At 48.4% G+C, this 19,396-nt stretch overlaps 5 protein-coding genes across 5 annotated transcripts; 2 read left to right on the forward strand and 3 right to left on the reverse strand.

The window, feature by feature from the left end:
- Positions 1 to 5,198: 5,198 nt before the first annotated feature.
- Positions 5,199 to 5,912, reverse strand: PtA15_5A189 (uncharacterized protein; the record flags this gene model as incomplete). The annotated part of the gene is made up of 4 exons (XM_053168922.1): positions 5,199 to 5,293; positions 5,377 to 5,472; positions 5,601 to 5,696; positions 5,771 to 5,912. The coding sequence occupies 4 exons, from the start codon at positions 5,910 to 5,912 to the stop codon at positions 5,199 to 5,201; spliced, it is 429 nt and encodes a 142-aa protein (XP_053020171.1).
- Positions 5,913 to 6,046: 134 nt separating this feature from the next.
- PtA15_5A190 (uncharacterized protein) lies at positions 6,047 to 6,649 on the forward strand (the record flags this gene model as incomplete). The annotated part of the gene is made up of 1 exon (XM_053168924.1): positions 6,047 to 6,649. The coding sequence occupies one exon, from the start codon at positions 6,047 to 6,049 to the stop codon at positions 6,647 to 6,649; it is 603 nt and encodes a 200-aa protein (XP_053020172.1).
- A 670-nt stretch (positions 6,650 to 7,319) lies between these two features.
- Positions 7,320 to 7,997, reverse strand: PtA15_5A191 (uncharacterized protein; the record flags this gene model as incomplete). The annotated part of the gene is made up of 4 exons (XM_053168925.1): positions 7,320 to 7,455; positions 7,558 to 7,613; positions 7,684 to 7,778; positions 7,880 to 7,997. The coding sequence occupies 4 exons, from the start codon at positions 7,995 to 7,997 to the stop codon at positions 7,320 to 7,322; spliced, it is 405 nt and encodes a 134-aa protein (XP_053020173.1).
- A 714-nt stretch (positions 7,998 to 8,711) lies between these two features.
- On the reverse strand, positions 8,712 to 12,140 carry PtA15_5A192 (uncharacterized protein; the record flags this gene model as incomplete). The annotated part of the gene is made up of 4 exons (XM_053168926.1): positions 8,712 to 9,243; positions 9,338 to 10,277; positions 10,362 to 10,833; positions 11,997 to 12,140. 4 exons carry the CDS (start codon positions 12,138 to 12,140, stop codon positions 8,712 to 8,714), a joined length of 2,088 nt encoding a protein of 695 aa, XP_053020174.1.
- Positions 12,141 to 15,250: 3,110 nt separating this feature from the next.
- PtA15_5A193 (uncharacterized protein) lies at positions 15,251 to 16,612 on the forward strand (the record flags this gene model as incomplete). Its single annotated transcript, XM_053168927.1, has 1 exon — positions 15,251 to 16,612. The coding sequence occupies one exon, from the start codon at positions 15,251 to 15,253 to the stop codon at positions 16,610 to 16,612; it is 1,362 nt and encodes a 453-aa protein (XP_053020175.1).
- Positions 16,613 to 19,396: the final 2,784 nt, after the last annotated feature.

Consider the following 19,396-nt stretch of genomic DNA (forward strand, 5'->3'; position numbering starts at 1 on the left):
AACTTCATTTGGGATGCGATCCGGGCCTGCGGCCTTTCTCTTTGCCAGTCTACTAAGGACCCCTGCCACCTCCTCGCCCGTGATGGGGGGGTACACCACAAAAGAGGAGGGTTCCGCTGGGGGAACATCCGACAGATCACATGTGCTTTCAACAACCGAAGTGCCGGCGAAGAGGAGCGCCGCCTGCTCCTCCTTGTTTGAGGTGAAGCCGCCGATTGAGTTGCGCAGTGGGAGAACGCCTCCCCCGCTCCTTGGTTTGGTGAAATGTAGGGCCTGAAAGACCGTTGTTGCGTCGGTCGAAGCCAGAAAGTTCCGCCAATGCTGTTGTTTGAGCCTGTTAACCTCTCCGCGGAACCTGTCGTTCCAATAATTGAAACGGTCAGTATTGACCTGTGTAGGGGCCATGACTAAAAGGCGCCGGCACTTATTTCGTATCTTAACCAAGGGCCCGAGGATCTCCTTGTCCCACCATTTTTTGATCTTGGTGTGGTCGACTCGTTTCCGTTTTCCCTGAGCCAGCCAGGCGTCGAGTAGCCCCGAAGTCAGCCTCTCCTCAGTCTTGTCAATGCTTAGATGTGGTGAAAGGGAACTTAGCCGGTTGAGTGTGTCCCGTGCCGTTTCCCGTAAACTCTCTCGGTCCAGCTCCGCTGGCCTGGGGGCCGCCACCCGGTATACCGGTGCCGGTGGGGAGTCTCGTAGCTCCGTGATGAGCTTCTGGTGATCTGACCCGTGGTTGTCCGAGGAGGTCAGCGTACGGAGGATTAACTGGGAGGCGCGGAAATTTGACCACGTGAGGTCGATAGTAGTCCTCGATCCCCGACTGGAAATGAATGTGGGGGCGTCCTTTTCAGAAATCAGCCTAAACCCATGTCTGCCGCACATCTGAACTAAAGCCTTCGCCTCTTTATGGGCGTGTGTGTAGCCCGGTGGGTTCCAAGATCGGTGGTGGAGGTTGGAGTCCAAACCAATGACCGATGCCACGCGCCGGTCGTTGGCGACTTCCAGCCAGCTCCTGATCCGGTCGACTCCCTCGGTTGTGCCTGGTGGATTGTACGCATTCAAAACCCTCAATCGGGTCCCTGTCAGCAAGGTTAACTCTAAGGCAATAAAAAACTTACCGCTGCCTCCCAGGACATTAATGTCCTGAGAGGCAATTGACTTCCGAACGTAAGTCACCGTCCGGTGCTTGTCCTTGAGATCTGTTGGTCGATGTTCCGGGCTACAAAAGGTCCACCAAGCCTCGTGGTCGGGAGGAAGACAAGTCAGCGGATTGACCCAAGGTTCTTGAATAATAAGAGAAACCACCGAGCTAAGCTCAGTGTTGAGAATACTGTAGGTTGTCGCTCGGCTATTATGGCAGTTCAACTGCACAATAGAAGAGGGCACGAAGTCTTTATTGCTTGGCACAAAAAGATGAGTATCTACAACTGAGGAACTAGGAACAACAGGGGTTAGTATTGGGCCTATATTATTCATTGCGGAGGTGATTTTTAGAAAGTAGCCATGCCCGTTTCACCTCACACGCCTTATCAAAAGGCGTGTGGGTTTCCCAAACTCCCTTCCCCTTGCCGGCGTCCTTACAGATCACACACAGCTTTTCCTAAGCTTGCTGCCTCCTGGCAGTCCCGAGTCTCGTGCTTAGCTCCGCATTTACCGCACTTCGGGTCAGCCCGGCACCATTTGCCAAAGTGGCCCATTTGCAGGCATTTGAAACACTGCGGCGGCAATTTCTTGAATCGTTCGGCCCTATGAAAGCAGCCACTCAAAAATAATCCTCGCTGTTTAACCAATAGGTCAGCGGTTGCAGGGTCAGTGAAAGATATAACAATGGTACCGGCCTGCCGAGGGTCCGTCGGGTCCCTGGAGCCTCCCAGCCATCGGATCCTGAAGATTTTTTCTGAACCAAAATTGTTGTTGTCCGCAGCGATGGTGATCTTACTCGCTGCCGCGTCGACGTTGAATGTCCGGGGAATCCCGTGGGCCAGGACCGAATATGTGCTTGGCGACGCTTCTAAGTCGGGGTGAACCTGCTTGCTCCACTCATGTTTGTTGCGCATCAGCCACTCTTTGTGTTGGCGGTTTTTCGAGTAGAAGGACACGTCACCAGATGGCAGGAACCGGACGGCCTTAACCGTAACCTTCTCGCCCTGGACGTTGGCGTTCATCTTGTCGAGGACCTCGTTCGCTTTCCGGACAACGATTTCAGCGTCTACTTCCTTCAGTGGTGTGGTGCCCGCTCGGGCGTGAATGATCGTCAGGCCCGGCCGAGCCGCTGTCATCTCAGTCTTGGTCGGAGGGGGGGGCGGGGCTTTCGGCTTAGCTGCAGTCGACGCGTAGGATTTGACCGTTGCGGGTTGTTTTCGCGTCAATTGTCCTGCCTCGATGGTTGTGACGCGTCCTGGTAGCTCGCGAAGGTCCGCCATCGCGAGTTTCATCTCCTGCATGGTCTGGCGCATTTCTTCCATTGTACGTAAGATCATGCGCTTTTGCTCGGCTTCGCTGTCCAGGAGCTGAAGTAGTAAGGACATTAGCATCGTGTCCATAACAACTTTTCCGTCATGGGTTTGGTTTTCTGGGCGGACCAGAAGGGATCGGAGGAATGACGCCGACGTGGCCTCGGTCGCTGGAGTCGCAGGGGGCGCTGGCAGACGGGTTTCGAGGAGCCGACTCGGTTCGGGTGCGGAGGTCATGACGATGTCAGGCGACGCGTCGTTGGCAACAGGCGCGTCTCGAGGGTTGTGAATCAAGTCCGAGAGGACCTGAACCGATTCAGAGCGGATACCGGGAGGGGGGTCGAGGGGTGGGGGGTCGCCAGTGGGCATGGGGGGAGGAAGTTCTGACAGGGGTGAGGGGTGTATTTGGGATTTGGGGGTGTGTGGGGTAGATTTTAAAAATTTCGGCGTGGTTGCGGACAGAACTCCTTGATGGTTTGCCTTCTCATTACACAAACTGCATGTTGGACTCGCATGTCTTAACTTTGGACTTGTGGCGTGCGCTTTGAGATGACCATATAAAAAACAATAAGCATACCTCTTAAGCAAGGCATCCAAAAGTTGAACTTTGTAACTTCATTGCATACAAGGTTGGAAAATCCCATAGGAATCCCCAGGACCCAGGAAAGCCCCTATGGAACACAGTAACAAAAACGTATGAATTTTTGGTCAAAAAACAAAAAACGTACGCACCCCAGATGTATGAATGGGAAATTTGGCGGATAAGGTACTCACCCCAATTGTATGAAGGTTTTTGGGGGACAAGGGGGGTAGTAACCCAAAATGTATGAGAATGAGGATATGATGCCAGGGTTTTTTTTGCACCCCCCCCCCCCCCCCCCCCTACATTGGTCCAGCTCTTCCTGTATCAGCCACATATCCCAATTGCGGCTGGTTTCTACACTTGCTTGCCAAGTTCCAGGATTTTTGTGCATCTTGAAGTAGCACATCTGCACCATTTATTCCCAGTCACCAAAGGCTTAAATATTACGGATGCTGGTGGGAATTGTGTATCCATCTCCCAGAGATTACATTCTCTTCTTCTTACAATGTCTCAAATTTCTTTTCTAGAACACTGGCAGAACAAATTTTTGAAGATAAAAGCTCTCAAAAAAAGCAATAAAAATGTAGATGAAGAGTAACAATCAGTTGTTGATGATATTCTATGCAGTTTTCTACTTGAAGATGAAACTTAAAATATCTTCTTCTTCCATTTTTTACCTTTGTCACTGCTCCTCTGGGTATGTAGCAGAAATGGCTACTCAAAAAAGTATTTCTGGGAGTATTTCTTCACACCCGCGGCAAAAAAACGTACACACAAAATTGGTATGAATTTTTTGAAAAAGCTCTGCACCTACACACGAAATGTGTATGAATGGGCTCCAAAAATGTATGAATTTTTTGAAAATCTTGGAATTTAGGTTACTGTGTTCCATAGGGGCTTTCCAGGGTCCTGAATCCCCCCAAAGCAGCCCAGCTTTTTCGGTATGGCTGTACATAAACAAATTATCCAAGCCTTCCCACGGACGAACTTAGCACACGTCCCTCGCTGAGCTTGTCCCACGGAGGCATAAGTCAGCTTCCCCGAGCTTCCCCCTGACCACACACAAGAAAGCTTCCGCTTGAAATATTGGCCACTGCTTCGGAAGAAGATTCCCAGTTTGTTCCTGTGTCTTCAGCTCGGGGGTCTTGATGACTACACCCTTGGAGCCCTGTTGGAGCCCCAGGGCTGACAGCCCCCACCAGCGTCGGTCAAGCAGGCACCTCGAACCCGTCGCCCGGAGGTAAGGCAAGACCCTGTTCTCTGGAGCCTCTATCAAGCGTCAGTTGGGCGATGCGGCCCGACTGGAAGGAGCGAAGCAGTCTCTCGAAGAGGCATCGATCTTGCCCATCATGTTTCTCCATCTATCCACCAGTAGACGGGATCCTTGGAGGGGCATTCTGATGCAGGCATGGTCCTCCTGGTACGGGAAAGAGTGATCGGGCCAAGGCGGCCGCGTTCCTTTTTGGTAGCAGTCATCTTGGCAGCAAATGGATGGGCGGAAGTGAGTGGTGCACATGGTTTTGGTTTAGCTGCCTCAGCATCCATTTTCTATCCCTTCATCTCCATCACCCCCCTGACGCTTATAAGCTCTTTTCTTCTAAATCGCTGGGTGGAGCAGCTGTTTACATTGGCCCGGCAGAGCAAGCCCGCAATCGTTTTTGTCGACAAGCAAGATTATCTATATATGCGGCAGGAGAGGAGAGGTGGATCTGAGGAGGCCCGGAGGATCAAGACTGCATTGCTGGTTCAAACAAATGGTCAAGTAATGCCGAGCGTGTCCTTGGAGTCGGGTCTGTCTGCTTCTGTCGGCTCTTGACTAATTTATTCTCCGCCCTGTTTGGCCTCCCCCGTGCTGATCGACATTGCTGGTTTGAAAAATGCTGAGGATCGGTCCTTTGGCAGTGAGACATTCAGTTTTGCTCTACTGGAAAGAAGGTCTCTTCTTCTTTGCTTTGCCCATCTGAATTTCTTGTTAGACACCTCGACAGATGAAAGGAAATATATTGCAAGACAGAGCTTGCTAGGACAAAGTATTAAAACTTGGCAGGTAGAGAAATTCACTTTTGTCCATAGAGATGATGCGTGAGCCAAGCAGATTGAGAGCAGAGTGGTACATGTTTATCTCATGTTAAGTTTTAGATGAGAAAATGCCAACGGTGGAATTAAGACGCCGAGTCAACCCAAGGAGTACATCCTCCACAGGATATTATCGCCTTTGTACACAAGTACCACGTCTGAGTGCCATACTTTCTGACATCTACAGAATTCGATTGAATGGTGATTAGTTTTTTTAACAAAACGTTTTGGCTGGTCAGAACTCCAAGAATCTCCGAGGCTTACCAACAAGGAAGGTATTGAGGGGGTTGCTGTCATCATAAGTTTTGATTTCCCCGGCGGCCACCGCGTAGGTAATTGGGGTTCCGGGATCTACTTGCACTGAGCCATGCGGGTACTGCAGGCAAAAATCAAACAATAATCTCGGCTCTGATACATGATATGACCATTGGAGGATCCATTTTAAATTAGTTGACCTGAATCATTCAGCAGTCAAATATTCTACGCACAACGTTTTGAAGTTTTATCCATGTGGCAGTCTTTGAGGTTACAGCGGAACCGCTTGACGAAAGGATGGCCGGTGATGGTCTGATTGAAATGGCATTCTTTGGATGGCTTGCAAGCGTTAGTACTGTGGCAAGATAATTGGAACTGCTGGGCGATAGCATGCGACGCTTACCGGCACTTTCGACGCCGGCTGGACTCCTGACGAAGCTGAAATATTTATCGCATTTCTGCTCAGTTTCGAACGATTTTGCCAGAAGGCCCGAGGGAAAAGCTGCAAGAAGTATGGCCGCTGGAAGGAAGGCTGTTAGGAGCATCTTGGGTGTTTTGGATAGTCTGGCTCGATAGATTCAACGTGCTATAGCTTTTATTGCCGGGAACAGGGACGGGCAAAGATGGGAAGCGTGAACACTGAAGCATCTTCTCTAGACAGGGCTTAGCCTTTGATCCTATGCCCCCTTTCGTTGCCAAACTCTGTGCCATCTTGCCCCGCTGTGATTTGGACGCCGCCCAGGCAACTGGTGTCAGTGTACATCGCACACCCACCAGCGTCGGCCATGGTGTATATCACCCTGACACCCCCCAGCAGGCGCCTGGTACCAGTCGCCCGGAGAGACAAAGACCCTGTTCTTTAAACCCTTCTGTCAGGTGCGATTCTGGCGGAAACACCGTTAGGTGGGACGATGTTGCCGAGCTCGAAGGAGCGAAAGAAGTGGTGTTCTTCCACATCAAGTTCCCTCTGTCAAGAAATCGACACCATGTTGGTCCGGACTCCGGAGACCCGTTGGCGATCGAGAAGAGCTGGAGCGAAGTCGAGGCTACAGAGCTGCTTGAGCCGGCCTTCACTCTGCCTGATTTACACCGAGCGGTACGCAATACTACCCCACCAGTTACACAGGAGGATATCAAGACACACTTGGAGTTCACAAATGGATTTGGGGCCGACGGGGCTCATGATCATGTGTTCCTATCCCACTCTTTGGTTTCATTTGTACTCGTATTTTGTCCCGTCTCTCTGTCGCTCCAGACTCGCCACTTTCCTTGTCTTCCATGAAAGTATCGTATTGTTACTCGCTTCAGGAAATTCTGGTCCTCATAGAATCCCTATTGCTCATTTGTCTCTGACAATGATTTTTTTTTGCGATACTTGATTTTGCTCTACTGAAAAGAAGATTTTTTCTTTCTTGTTTTGTTCATCCAAATTTGATGAACGTTGATAGATGAAAGTGAATAGATCACAGGATCAAGCTTGCTGAGACGAAAAGTCGTAAACAAATTTTCTTTCTATATAAAGAGGATGCGCGAGGAAAGCAGACTGAGAGGAGAGAGATTCTTATGCTGTAGCAACCAGAAAATCCCAAGAATGGAAGTAAGACTCTGAGTCAACCCTAAATATGATGGTATCCGGCATCTATGGCCTTTGGACACCGGAGCCACTGCTCAACTGGCGGCCATTCCACAACTTTTCTTGTGGAGTAAGACACCGTTTTTTATGATTTGATACATGTCAACTTATTGCAACTTGGGCAAGACCAGACGGAGTTTTACCAAGATTGTCTTGCACCTGATTCTCAGTCTCACAAGCATCTATTGAGCTCATCAAGCATGATGAGGCATTGAAGTAGAATTTGCTCACTCCACTCATACCTTGATGTGAACTGGCATTTCTCGAGTATTCGTACGGAGAGGACAAACGTGCCAGCGTAAATAGTCTGATTGATGGATTACTCGGGCACCTCTTTGGGCGACACAATTCCTTCGCTGAGCTCGTAATAAACTATCGACGAATCGCTCGAGACTATTGCTAGTAACACTTTCGACCCCGCACCTAACCCGATCGACGGGAAAATTTCTGATAATCTGTGATCATTTATAACAGCCAAGAAGAAACAGTGCCAGTACCAGAAAATATCAATCATTCTCTTCTTTTCTTGAACAGAAGAGGCGAGGTTTCTTACTCACGTTTGGAAATTGGTGGGTTGATGTAATGACATCGGATACACTATCCGCTCGACATCCTGGAAAAATAAATTGGTGACAAGAGATTAGTCGGAGCTTCGACCTCCAAAAGGGGAGCAAAAAACGAACGGAAGAAGCGGGTGTTCCGCGGAGGATGGCCAGCCGGGAAGGATCCGACCGATTGGTAGAGAACGTCTGGACCTTGACGTTAGTCCAGCCTTGAGCTACAGAGCGCACGAAAGAAAAGGAAACAAAAAACACAATCCATCCGTTCTTGTCAATTCATAATATGTCACCAAGAGATGTGATGGGTGAGAGGGCGGACCAGCTGTGAGGTCGGAGAATGCATGGAGCAAGGATGCCGCTTGGACGGGCACCTCTTCGGATGCCTGTCTGACTGCCAAGGACAATTCCGCCGTTTCGTTCCGGTCCTCATCCGCCATCTCTCGCAGCTTCCATTCGCTTTCTCTTCGCCATCCGCCCTCGTCCTGACTCCTCCTCGGCCGCGTGTGCATGCATATATGCATATTCGGTGGGTGCCGACCTCTCTTCGTACACCGGACATCTCCAATGGCGAAACCTTCGCCAAAATTCGACATTCTCAATGCCGACCACCGGCTTGACCATCGGGATTATATGCCGAAACAGCATGCCGCATAGCTGTGGATTTTCATTTCAGTCAATGTTTCAATCAGATCTTCATATTTGCAGTCCATTCACTCTTTCTGTCCAAGTTTTGCTGTTTATGAAACTCGACTTAAGTAAACCGCGAACGGGAGATCAATCAGAGGAGAAATCAGGAGTCCAGGACATTGCATCCACAGGATGTGGGCAGATTGTCGCCGTGCGCCCCGTGGTGTATACAACCTCTTCGTTCTCCTGCTGATGGCCGTGACTCGTGTGCTTGTGTTGGGAAAATGAAAACATAGATTTTTGAATCCAGTTAAATATGTATTCTCACACACTATACGGAACATTGGCTAATCCGCGCTCGCTTTTAGGGGCGTGGATGGGTGCCAGAGAGAATTACCATTTGTGTTTGCGTGGCTAGTTCCTCACGTCATGACTCGTTACGAGAGAGAAAGAGAGAGGACAAGAAGAAACATCGACAGAAAGGCAAGAACTAAGGCAAGCAATCGAGGAGATGGAGAGATGTCTCATCGTTTGCTACGACGACGGACTTCATTGGGATTTTTGCCGAAACCGATGAGAGGCAGGCCGTCTTTACCATAGCGCACACTGTCGTTGTGATGATTGCCACGAGCCGAAGATTTCCGTCCCTTTTCGCCCAACAACATAGCAGGTTCCCAATCGGGATCGTTCCAACCATTGAAGGATGTAAGCGCATTGGCATGAGGCCCTTCGGTGTTCCTCAATCGACGTTCTTCCTTGTCTTTTTGGATCTTGACCGATTTCAAGCCTCGTTGGAACTCCTTTTGATCTTCTCTTAATACCAAATGGGCTCCGTTGATCGACTTCTTCTGTTTGGCGCCCCCCTTCTCAAAAGATGCACTCCCTGGTTTGGCCGATGGAATCGAATATACCGTTCCTCGATTTCGATATTGGAAGTTTGGGTTTAAATGTAAGATATAGCCCGTCGGTGAGGAAGGTGTGTAAGTGATCGAGACTCGGGTGAGCGTTGCACCTCCACAAGTCGGGCAAAATTTCCGCGTGGGATCTTTGCAGAGTCTGTTTGTGAATATAATTAGCACGTCAGGATACGTGCAGCTTGCGCCAAGAAAGACAAAAGGCAGGGTATCAGAGGTAGATATGAGATACTCACTTGAAACAACCGTAACAACGGAGAACCCAGGTCTTGACGTCTCTGATTCGTTTCCCACCAACCCCAAGCACATTGAGGCCGATTTGCAAAGCTACATTCTGCATTGCATAGTCTCCCGTCAAGACTGCCGCCTTCATCGTTGGAGGTTTTGATGAGCCCTCGCCAACCGTGCTATTAGTGATCGGCGTGTTGACATCTGATTGCTGACCGTCATGCGTCTGTCCCTGCTCCGCCAAGTTCGAAGAGGCTCGGGCGGTGTCGGGTTTAAGAGCGGCGGGCTTGCTTCCTAAGGACGGGAAAAACCCCATATCTTTGGCTTGATGGATGTGAACATTTTCAGGCGTTATCCAACTCGGATCAGAGGCTGAGACAAACGATGAGATGTCCGACTCTTCATCGGATGCTTTGGCGCCAATTTTGATTGGCACCTTGACCCAGTCGATGTCGCTGGCGTTCTCAACAGGATCCTTATGGTCGATTTCGGAGTGTGATATTACTAGGTGGTCAGGTGTTTCTTGGTGGCCGTCAGACTCTTCCTCAGTTCCGGTGACCGATGATTCGGGGGTATTGGCAGTCGTATCCAAGGTGAGCTGATCTGTGTGTGCGACGAGCTGCTCGACATCTTGAGTGGATGGACCGCCAAGCTCAGTTGATACTGGTTTCGCGGTCTCTCCAATGCACGGTAGAGCGCTGGTCGGTGGTTCCTCTGCTGTCTTTTCCGAACTCAATTGACCTTCAGCTTGTTGTTGTTGTTCCAGTTTACGAAGTTGTCGTGCCTTCTTCTTTTCGGGATCTTTTCCCATTCTTTTGGCACCCAGTGTATCTCTCAACCTCCAAGTCCCATTTGCCTCAACCTCGATATCGTACGCTAAAGCTAATACGCGGATATCCGCGGAGGAGAGTACCGCAATGTCACCTGTTTTGGTCGCGAATTCCTTGACTGGTTTAAGAGATTCAGTCATCAGAAATGTAACGAGCCCCGCGTCCAAAAAAGATGAGATGAATGAATAGTTCAAAAGCGCACTCTTCGAAATTCCAACCGCAGATGGCTCCCTAATTTGGAGACCAGTCCATTCATCGCCGGTCTGATTGGCCGAGTTATTGAGAGTCGCATCGAGTATTTTCCACTCTTGTTCGAGTCTTTCTCGCTGTCCCTTCCCGCGAACTTCCTCGATTACATCTTGTGTCGTCACGAACCGGTTCGAAAAAGCTAGCAAGGATGACAAGCTAGACGTCAAGAGCGGGGCGGTATCGAGTACAAGTGTCTGTGTTCGATCGTGGCTGGGCATAGGGATGGTGTCTTGGACTTGGTAAACGAATCTTCGACGTAGGTGTTTCTTGGCAAGGGATGTCGCCGCTGGACTTGAAGTAGGGGCCAGTTGACTATGTAAATATGTGGTAGGGGTTGGGGTAAACGAAAACCAAAATCGATTTGGAATGGAGCTGTCGGTGGGCGGCTCGAGCGGAAGCTGCTTGGCCGTGGGCGAGCGGTGTGTCTGCCCACCCACTTTGGTTATGCATATTCATAACTCCCTCACTTCAAGATGATCCGGAAGAAGCAGCCCTCTCCTTCTTCTTCTCAATTCACACTATGTATGCAATCAAGCTGCAGAGGTTGCTTTCCTCCGCTCTGAATGCTCGGAAACACTCGTCCCTGTACAGCCTGACAATTCTCTAGGGTATTCTTGATAAAGGCCAGAGATTTGGCTCTATTCAAGTTTTCAAAAATCCAATTGTAAAACCAGCTCCCACTGAAAACATTCATTTTAATACTTCTCTGTGAGAAATTGGTTATGGAACCAGATAGACAAGAAAAATCTGACAGGGGGTAATTTGGTGGGGATGAAGAGCATCCAATAGGTTTCCTGTCTGTGGCGGCTGATGAATTCTTGCTAATTCACTGCCATTGGGCTCTTATCTATGTCAACGTATATTGGTGGTGTTCCTCTGCTTCAATCTCATTAATAAGCTTCACAATCTAAAGTCCCCTGCATAATTTGGTTTAGCACAATCCAGCTACAAAATCAACTGCTGCAGTGGTCAAAACACACACACATTAAGGAGGTTAGACCAAGAAGAGGTGACACATTTACCCCCATTCACTTAAACCTCATCATTAGGGGGGTTCACAATAGGACAAAAATAAAATTTTAGAGTCAATTTGAAGGCCTTTATCAACAAATTTCTAAAAATCTGGCAAGATGTACAGGACTGGGTGTCCCCTGAGAATCAGTGCAAGGTCTTCATTTTTTAGAAAATTGTTCATAAAGGCCTTAAAATTAGCTCTAAAGTTTTATTTTTATCCTATTGTTAACCCCCCTATTCTGTCCTCAAATTGAAGATAAAGTACATTAGCTGCATTGACCAAGGCATCTTGACCAGATCTGGGGTCTTGGCTGGAATTCCTTGCATTGCATACTTATGCTATGCCAGAACTACTTAAATGTGTATTTTTGAACCAGAGGGAGTACATAGCACCATGGACTCTTCTGGGAGCAGGTGTGTTGGTCGATAATATTAATTGCTGCTTATGTTGTATGTACTAGACTTGCCTGTCACATGTTTCCGGTAGATCCTTGTGACATGTTGATTCGAGATCTTCAGGAGGAAAAACCCTCCGAAGGTGAAGGAGATGACCGCCATCAGCAAGCTGGTCGACCTTAACTCGATTTCGATCGGAATGGCGAAGATTCTTCAGACGGCGCTCGAGATGCAAACAAGCACAGAGTGACGCCGCCTCTTGAGGGACATCGATCAAGGCGCTTTCAAGACCATTGGTTGGAATCAGATGGCGCTCGAGCATGTTTCATTATCTGGTTGGTGTTTGGCCACTCTTCTGATACGAAAAATGGATCACATTGGCAACTAATATGACTCCCTGGCTCATGGTCTATCAAACTAATTAACAGATATCATTCAGCACCTTCGCAGCCACATGGTGTTGCCCCGGGGCCCTTATCTTCCTCAAAGCTCTGTTAAGGCCTGATGATTTTGAGTCCAGGTGAGCGTAGGCACCGTGAGTAGCGTTTCTTATGCATGATGTGGATACTATATTTGACAGCTCAATGACTAACCTCACACTTATCTGTATTGCTGATCTCATCCAGCACTATCTAAACCTCGAGATTCTTGCCGCAGGAATTCCTTGGGGGACAGCCTCGGAAGCTGCGAGACGGCTCTGGCCAACAGAATGATTCGTACCCGCTGGCGTGCTCGGAAGCTAACGTGCGCCGCCTCGTCAACAAGCTAGCAAAGATGCGAAGGCGCTGCTCTCCAGCTCGGCCAGGTCTGGGCTGTCCAAGGTTGTCATAAGCTCCCTTATATCCATCATGCCGCCTCTCCATAGCCTTTGAAGATGTTGCTCACTTGCTGCACCTTGCTGCCAGTCACACAGATGGATGCCAAGATCTTGCCGCTCCGAATTGTGTAAGTCTTTGTGAAGCTCCAGTGTACCGCAGACTGCCAGCCGTTTGATCAAGAAAGGGTGAGAGTTATTCAGTATTTTCCTTCAACGAATATCCATAACAGCGCTTCTCGGGAGCCTTTGAGGTTGTTGCTCACTTGCTCCGCCTTGCTACTAAATATAAAGACGTCAGGATCTTGCCGCCTTGAATTGTGGAACTTTTCTGAAGCTCGAGTGTACCACAGCCTACAAGCTGTTGGACCAAACAGGGGCGCGAAGGACTCAGTATTCAGCTTCAACGTAATCATCTTGGTGAATAATGCAGCACTTAGCTGCAACCGATACATCTTGAACCTCTTTTTATGGGGGGGGGGGGGGGGGGGGGGGCGCACCCATTTCGAAAGTACAGACCGGCCTCGAAAATTGCGATCGCTCCACCGATGTTCCAGTCGTCGCACCTTCGATAGGTCAAGTACACCTCACGTGTGGCCGGTGGTTAGAACGGAGCGATCGAAGCTGCGGTTGTGATTTCCAGGGGTGATTTAGGGTATCTCAGTGCGCTTGCCAGCACCACTTCGACTCTACCCCAAGAGCCGTTCGGTAGTTCGGGAGCTCGAAGATGACTGTGATTAGAACCGAGAGGCTCGTTATGGAAAACGGATGGGAGATCATTTAAGGGACGATTCCGGGTTGGCGATGCCTACGTTCTTTGTTGAGAACCGAGATGGTCTATACAACTGAAATCATCTCAGGCACCTCACCCACACTAGCCGTAGAGTGGGTGCACAAAATAACGTACTCTTACCTAGGCTGGTATGACTTTCTGAGAGCTTTTGCATTCAGATTCCATTCGGCGGCTAATCCAACACGATCGCGTCTTTCTTTGATAAGTGGCGATAGGGTGCTCTCTCCGATTTGGAGTAACATCATACCTTCGTTTCACGTAAACCGATCCTAATTGGAGCACCTTTCTCGGGAATGAAGACGCAGAACAAGTCAGTAGATCAATCTTGCATTTTTTATCTTCGGCTTGATGATATTGAAAGTTTTAGTGGAGGATATTTGATGAATAAGATAGGTCGGAAGGATTGGAGATGACGCGTTGACCGATGCCTGGCTGGTTGACTCGAGTATATTCGATCGTACGCGGCGCCATTTAGCGAGTCGTTAAAACAAGTTGAATTTACCAAACTTGCCACAGAGTATAGTGAACAGTTCATGGAAGAATATCTAAAGCCGCTCAAAGCAAGAATCAATGGTAGTCGTGCGGACTGCACTGAGGCCTTTATTCAGTTGTGATGTCTAACTGGCGATGAATACGAGGCGGGCGTTTAGGCGTGAGCCATCAATTACGGCGTTGCTCCCAAGGAGGTGGAATTGGGCAATCCAATGATTTTTTTTTTCAGGCTTGAGTTCGTGAGTAACTAGTCGACTTTGGAGGCCATAAACCTGCGCGCAGACGATGCTAGATTCACAGTACAAGACCTTGGAAACCCTCGGTGAACTATTCCGGGGGGCAACCCAGCAAGCATAATTTGCCCAACCACCGGTCGCGGGTGACCGGTTGGAATCCCGACGATGGACCGGTTGCAATTGATGTCAGCCCCCGATCTGGACGCACAACCGGGGTCAGAAGCCCGGTGGGATTTTCTTGCTCTGTGATTGTCTAGGCTCCAGTGCAAACGTCGTAGGATTCTCGTCAACCTCCCGTGTCTAAAAATTGCCGGTTCTTGAGGTCTACATGTTTCTCCACCACATCTTGAGTGTCTTTTTTTATTTCTTCTCGTTTGTTAGTCCATAGTTCGCCATACCCTTTGGCCCTTGATGATGTGAAAGACATGCGTTTTGTGGAAGGCATTCCTCCTACCAGCCGGATATATCCTGTCTGGAAGCTGCGGAATAATTCATGAGTATTGAGTCCCTTTTTTGTTTTCAACTTGCGCAAGATAATTGCACGTTTTAAAAGGAATATGATTTCAATTGGTATATTACTGACAGTGACGAGTTTGTTAGTGTGCAGGTAAAATCCAGGGCAATTTACCAGGACTCATAGGTAATATGCGCTGATTGGGTTGTGTCCTTGTTTAGCTCTGAGCTACTGTGAAGCGCCGGGTGCGTAGAAACAAAACATGCAAAAGTAAGCTTTCAGTTGACAGGACAAAGATTCACCATGTACACTAGGCTAAAGCACAAGTAAACTCTGTCAAAGTGAGTCTCCAGTTGATCGAAGAGAGATTTTGTGGCAACAATCTATTGTCTGATGCGCTAGCTAGACTCGCTCAGGAGAGGCCGAGGTATCTCTTGTACAGTAACTCAGTTGGAACAGCTTCTCTTCGCAGGTGCTCCCCCATGGCTGAGGCTGTAAGATAAATCGAGACGCTTTTCCTCGAATTGGTATCGTAGCCATCTCATCCCCACCACCGACAATTGCACCGGACTCACAAACATTGCCCCAACAATCACTCACTAGCTACATACCCACATTTCTATTAACTCATCATATACCGACAATGGCCTCTCTTCCGCTAGAAATTATCCACCGCATATTCCAGTTCGTCGCTACCGACGAAGACAATCAGTGTGAGCTCCTTAGCTCTTCCGCCTACTGGTCTTGCCCACTTCGGACCCAAGAGGTATTGTGGACTCACCGCATAGATGTAGAGAGGAGGGCTTGGAACACGTGGGTCACGTTCCGGATGCTTTGTCGCGCCTGCAACGAACTTATATCGGACCGGATGGGGCACTCAGCTGTTGATGTCGGCACCGAGACAGACTTCCGTATAGTTGTTCCACGAGGCCAATCCCGCTCTACTTCATTGAAGCGCTTCAGAGCCTTTGATATGGCTGGTTGCTTTGATGACTTATGGAGCATATTGAATGTTAATAACGAAACGATGGAGTCTTTCTTCGTCGAGAGGGGCAACGCACCCAACGAGATCGAGTGCGGCTATTCGTTACCGTCCGCGGCTCTCGTGTTCTCGACTTTTCCCAGGCTGACAACGTTCACTCATCGAACAAACGCTGCCACCAAATGGTTCAGCTTCCGCAATCTTGTCGAGCTTCTTCGCTACTCGCCCGAACTAAAACATCTAACAATCTTTCAGCTGGCGGGACCACAATCTGAAGAGGACGCGAGTCAGCTCATGCAGAATCAAGGCGCACCAGCTTGCCAGTTAAGCTCGTTGCATATCCGACGAGTCCGGCGGATGAATGGTGAAATGCTCAAACATATTGTTGCCAACTCCCATGAGAGTCTCTGGCAACTCATGTTTGTTTTGGAAAGTGCTGTAAGCATTTTCACGAGGAGTCATCTTGTCGATCGAGGAGTCGGACGTGCCATGGACATCTGCGATGCATTTGAACCATGCAAACAGATCGAGACCCTTCGTATGGCGGATCTGATGTATGATGGCTCGCCCTCCGTAGGGGAGCAAAGGCGAGAGGTGTTCAACCGCGAGTCTCCCCTGAGCTCTGTTGTGGAAAAGTTGACGTCCGGCTTGACTCACTTGCAAACCCTTGAACTTTGCGGTACGATTAAGCTGGAAGCGCTATACGATCGACATGAAATACTGGTTCCGTTCAAGCTTAAGTCTCTCTTTATCGATCGGTATTATCAGTACCGCTTTGACCGCGTGGGGTTTCAGTTACGCCGGGACAAAGGACCATTCAGCCAGCTGGAAAAACTGGCACTGGACGAGCAAGTCGAATTCAACGCCCTCGCCGACGCGAGTGAGTGGGAGAGGTTCAGAGAGACTTGTCAACGCCGAGGAGTTCAACTCAGAATTCACCGGGACAACCCATTGCGGAACCTGGAGGTTGAACCGGATAGCCTGGCGGCCCAGTTCGAGCGGCTGGCAGTTCAGCCCTTGTGAGTCTGACCGACAAGCATAGTTTCCAAAGGGTACATATCCCTCAGGTTGGTTCGATTCTGGTTGGGCGCACTCTTTCACCTCTTCGCTTGCTCGAGTTCGGAGTCCGGACGCATGAACAAATCTCATGTTCTTCATTTTCTCCCGTTTCGTGCGGTTTACCAACACTGGGTCGCTACGCTAACCATAGCGGTTAGCGTAGCGTAGCGCAGCGCAAATGCGCTATTTTTTAGCGTAGCGTTAGCGCAATTGCACGCATATGCGCTAACGCTACGCGCACGCGGTGCGCAGCTATTTTAGCTGATAGCGTAGCGTTAGCGCAGATGCGCGCAATTGCGCTAACGCTAAACATGTAGGGCGCAAAAGAGCACGCGCTACGCTGCGCTACAGCGCCTTTAGCGGGAAAAAAGGGCTTTTTTTCCGCTAAAAGCGCTGTAGCGCAGCGCAGCGTAGCGTAGCGACTGTAGCGGCGCGCTAACGCTAACAAAGAATTGGCGCGCTGTTAGCGCAGCGTAGCGGCGCTAACAGCGCGCTAACGCTATGCAAGATAGATGGGCGCTTTTTGCCGCTACGCTAACGCGTAGCGCTGAAATAGCGTAGTGTAGCGTAGCGACCCAGTGTTGGGTTTACTTTCACCGATACAGACATGAAGCCAATACAGATACCTTAGACCTATCCTCTCCACTGCGTGTAACACATTAAGCCAAAGTTATTCTGTACAGTAATCTTGATAACCTCATCGTTTCCTTTTTTCATTTCCTCTTTACGCACATTGCCTATACCTCTTCTTCATTGGCACTGGGTATACCCTCTATTATCAATCCGGATAAGGGGTGAACCCCCTTCTAGTCTCTTGCCTATCTTCCATGCTATCAACTCTTCCTTCTGAATCTTGTTTTTTCTTTCCTTTCTTGTCGTTGAGGTTTGCTTTGGTCTCCTTTTTTTGATGACTTTCCTCGTTCTTGTTCCATTTCTCATCATTTACGTCGTTCTCTCTGCCTCTTTCTCGTCGCTTCCATTTTTCTTTCTTTCCTCTTTGATTTCTCTTTTTTCATTATGTCACCCCTTTCTGGTTGATGTTAGCACATCATCCCTCTAGAACTCTAGAAGTCCTGATCAAAATTTGCTCACTCCATCTTATGACATAATTTCCATACTGGATGACTTCCCTTTGGCATTTAGAGAGCTCTAGATGCACCTCTATATCCTAAATTAAGACACCTGCCAAAACCACCAACAGCGCACATAAAAGCAATCAACTACAGGCTTAGGAACACACCTTCCTTTTTACTCAAAATCAAGAGTTTAGGTGTGTAAATTGAGATCTGGGAGGCTAACAGACTCAGCAGGAAGTCATCCACTCATTTAAGGTGTTCAAAGTTGAAATCATAAAATTTTCAATACATAAAATCATAAAATCATAAAATTTTCAAATGATGAAGTGTGTGGGTGGTACATATTTTTTTCAGCTTGGATTTTATGATTTTATGGTGTTATGATTTTATGCAAGTCAACTTTGAACACCCTAATTGCCTTGCTCATTGAGCTCTTATTTGTCCCCTGCAAAAATCTGTGCTTGGTCCCCACTCCCTTTCACTCTATGATATAAGCTTGTTGCTCAATCTCATTGACTTCTCTCTTTCCCTCTCATGGAACCTGCAACACTGCTTGCTACCTTATAGCTTATATCATCATATTACATCATCATACTTATAAGCTGTTCCTCTACTGACATTTGGTCAATACTTTTCCATATTCATAAATTAATTATCTTGTGATCTGATTCTTGCCTTCCACAATCTTCATCACATCACCCCTTGTCTTCTCTAGTCTTTTGCAATACCATGATCCCCTTCTTTTTTTCTAACACTCCACCAATCCTAGACTTGAATTGCATCAAGCAATTCAAGCTTAGTATGTTCTCATCCATCCCATTGGACTATGATGAGGTCAGATATTGGATCATCAGAGAGCACAGGGAGCTGGCTGATGCTACTGAGGATGTTTGTCCAGTCGGTACTCTTGGTGATTGCCGAGGCCTTGCAAGCCTGCTTGGCAAGGATGTTGGAGAAGACAGCTGAGTCATTGCAAAGGTACCAAAGTTCCTCACATGACTCCTCCAGACATTGGGTCCCAAGATACAATTCTGAGAAGATCAGGGGGATGGTGTTGATGTGTATGATAAATCAAAGTAACAAAGCAAGAGCCCAATTTGAAAAGGAGTGGAAGAAAAAGCCTTGGGTTGACCTGTGATGTGAGAGGAACAACAAAAGACACAGATCACATTACATGTATGTAAACAGAGGAGCTAGTTTATATATATGTAGTGGAAAGGGGTCTAGGCAAGTCTCTGTTCTGTAGTAACCCAGTATGGGGTTACAACAGCCTGGACCCAGGGCAACCCAACACACTCCAAGTCAGGTTTGGATTCAGGCAGCCTATTTCCAAATATGACCCAACCTGACCCAAGTTAAATGTTGGGTTGGATTTGGGCATGGTTTTTGGGCCCAAACCCAACCCATTTACATCCTGAAGTAGGCCAATCAAATCCAATAGAAAAAGATTGGATTGGATTTTGAGCCAATACCAACTGATACTGTTCCTGGGATTTTAACAGAAAAGCACACTTTGTGATAGGAGTGTGCTTCATGACTTCAGGTCTGTTACCTGAGCTTCATGCAATGCCAAAAATTCAGCGCAACCACTTTACATAGGGTTACTCAGTAGAAAATTTACCGGCCTGTAGTACAGTGGCCCCCCAGTTTTGTTCTAGAATTATTCACAGGG

The sequence above is a fragment of the Puccinia triticina genome, chromosome 5A, assembly GCF_026914185.1.
Source record: "Puccinia triticina chromosome 5A, complete sequence".
Lineage (NCBI taxonomy): Eukaryota > Fungi > Basidiomycota > Pucciniomycetes > Pucciniales > Pucciniaceae > Puccinia > Puccinia triticina.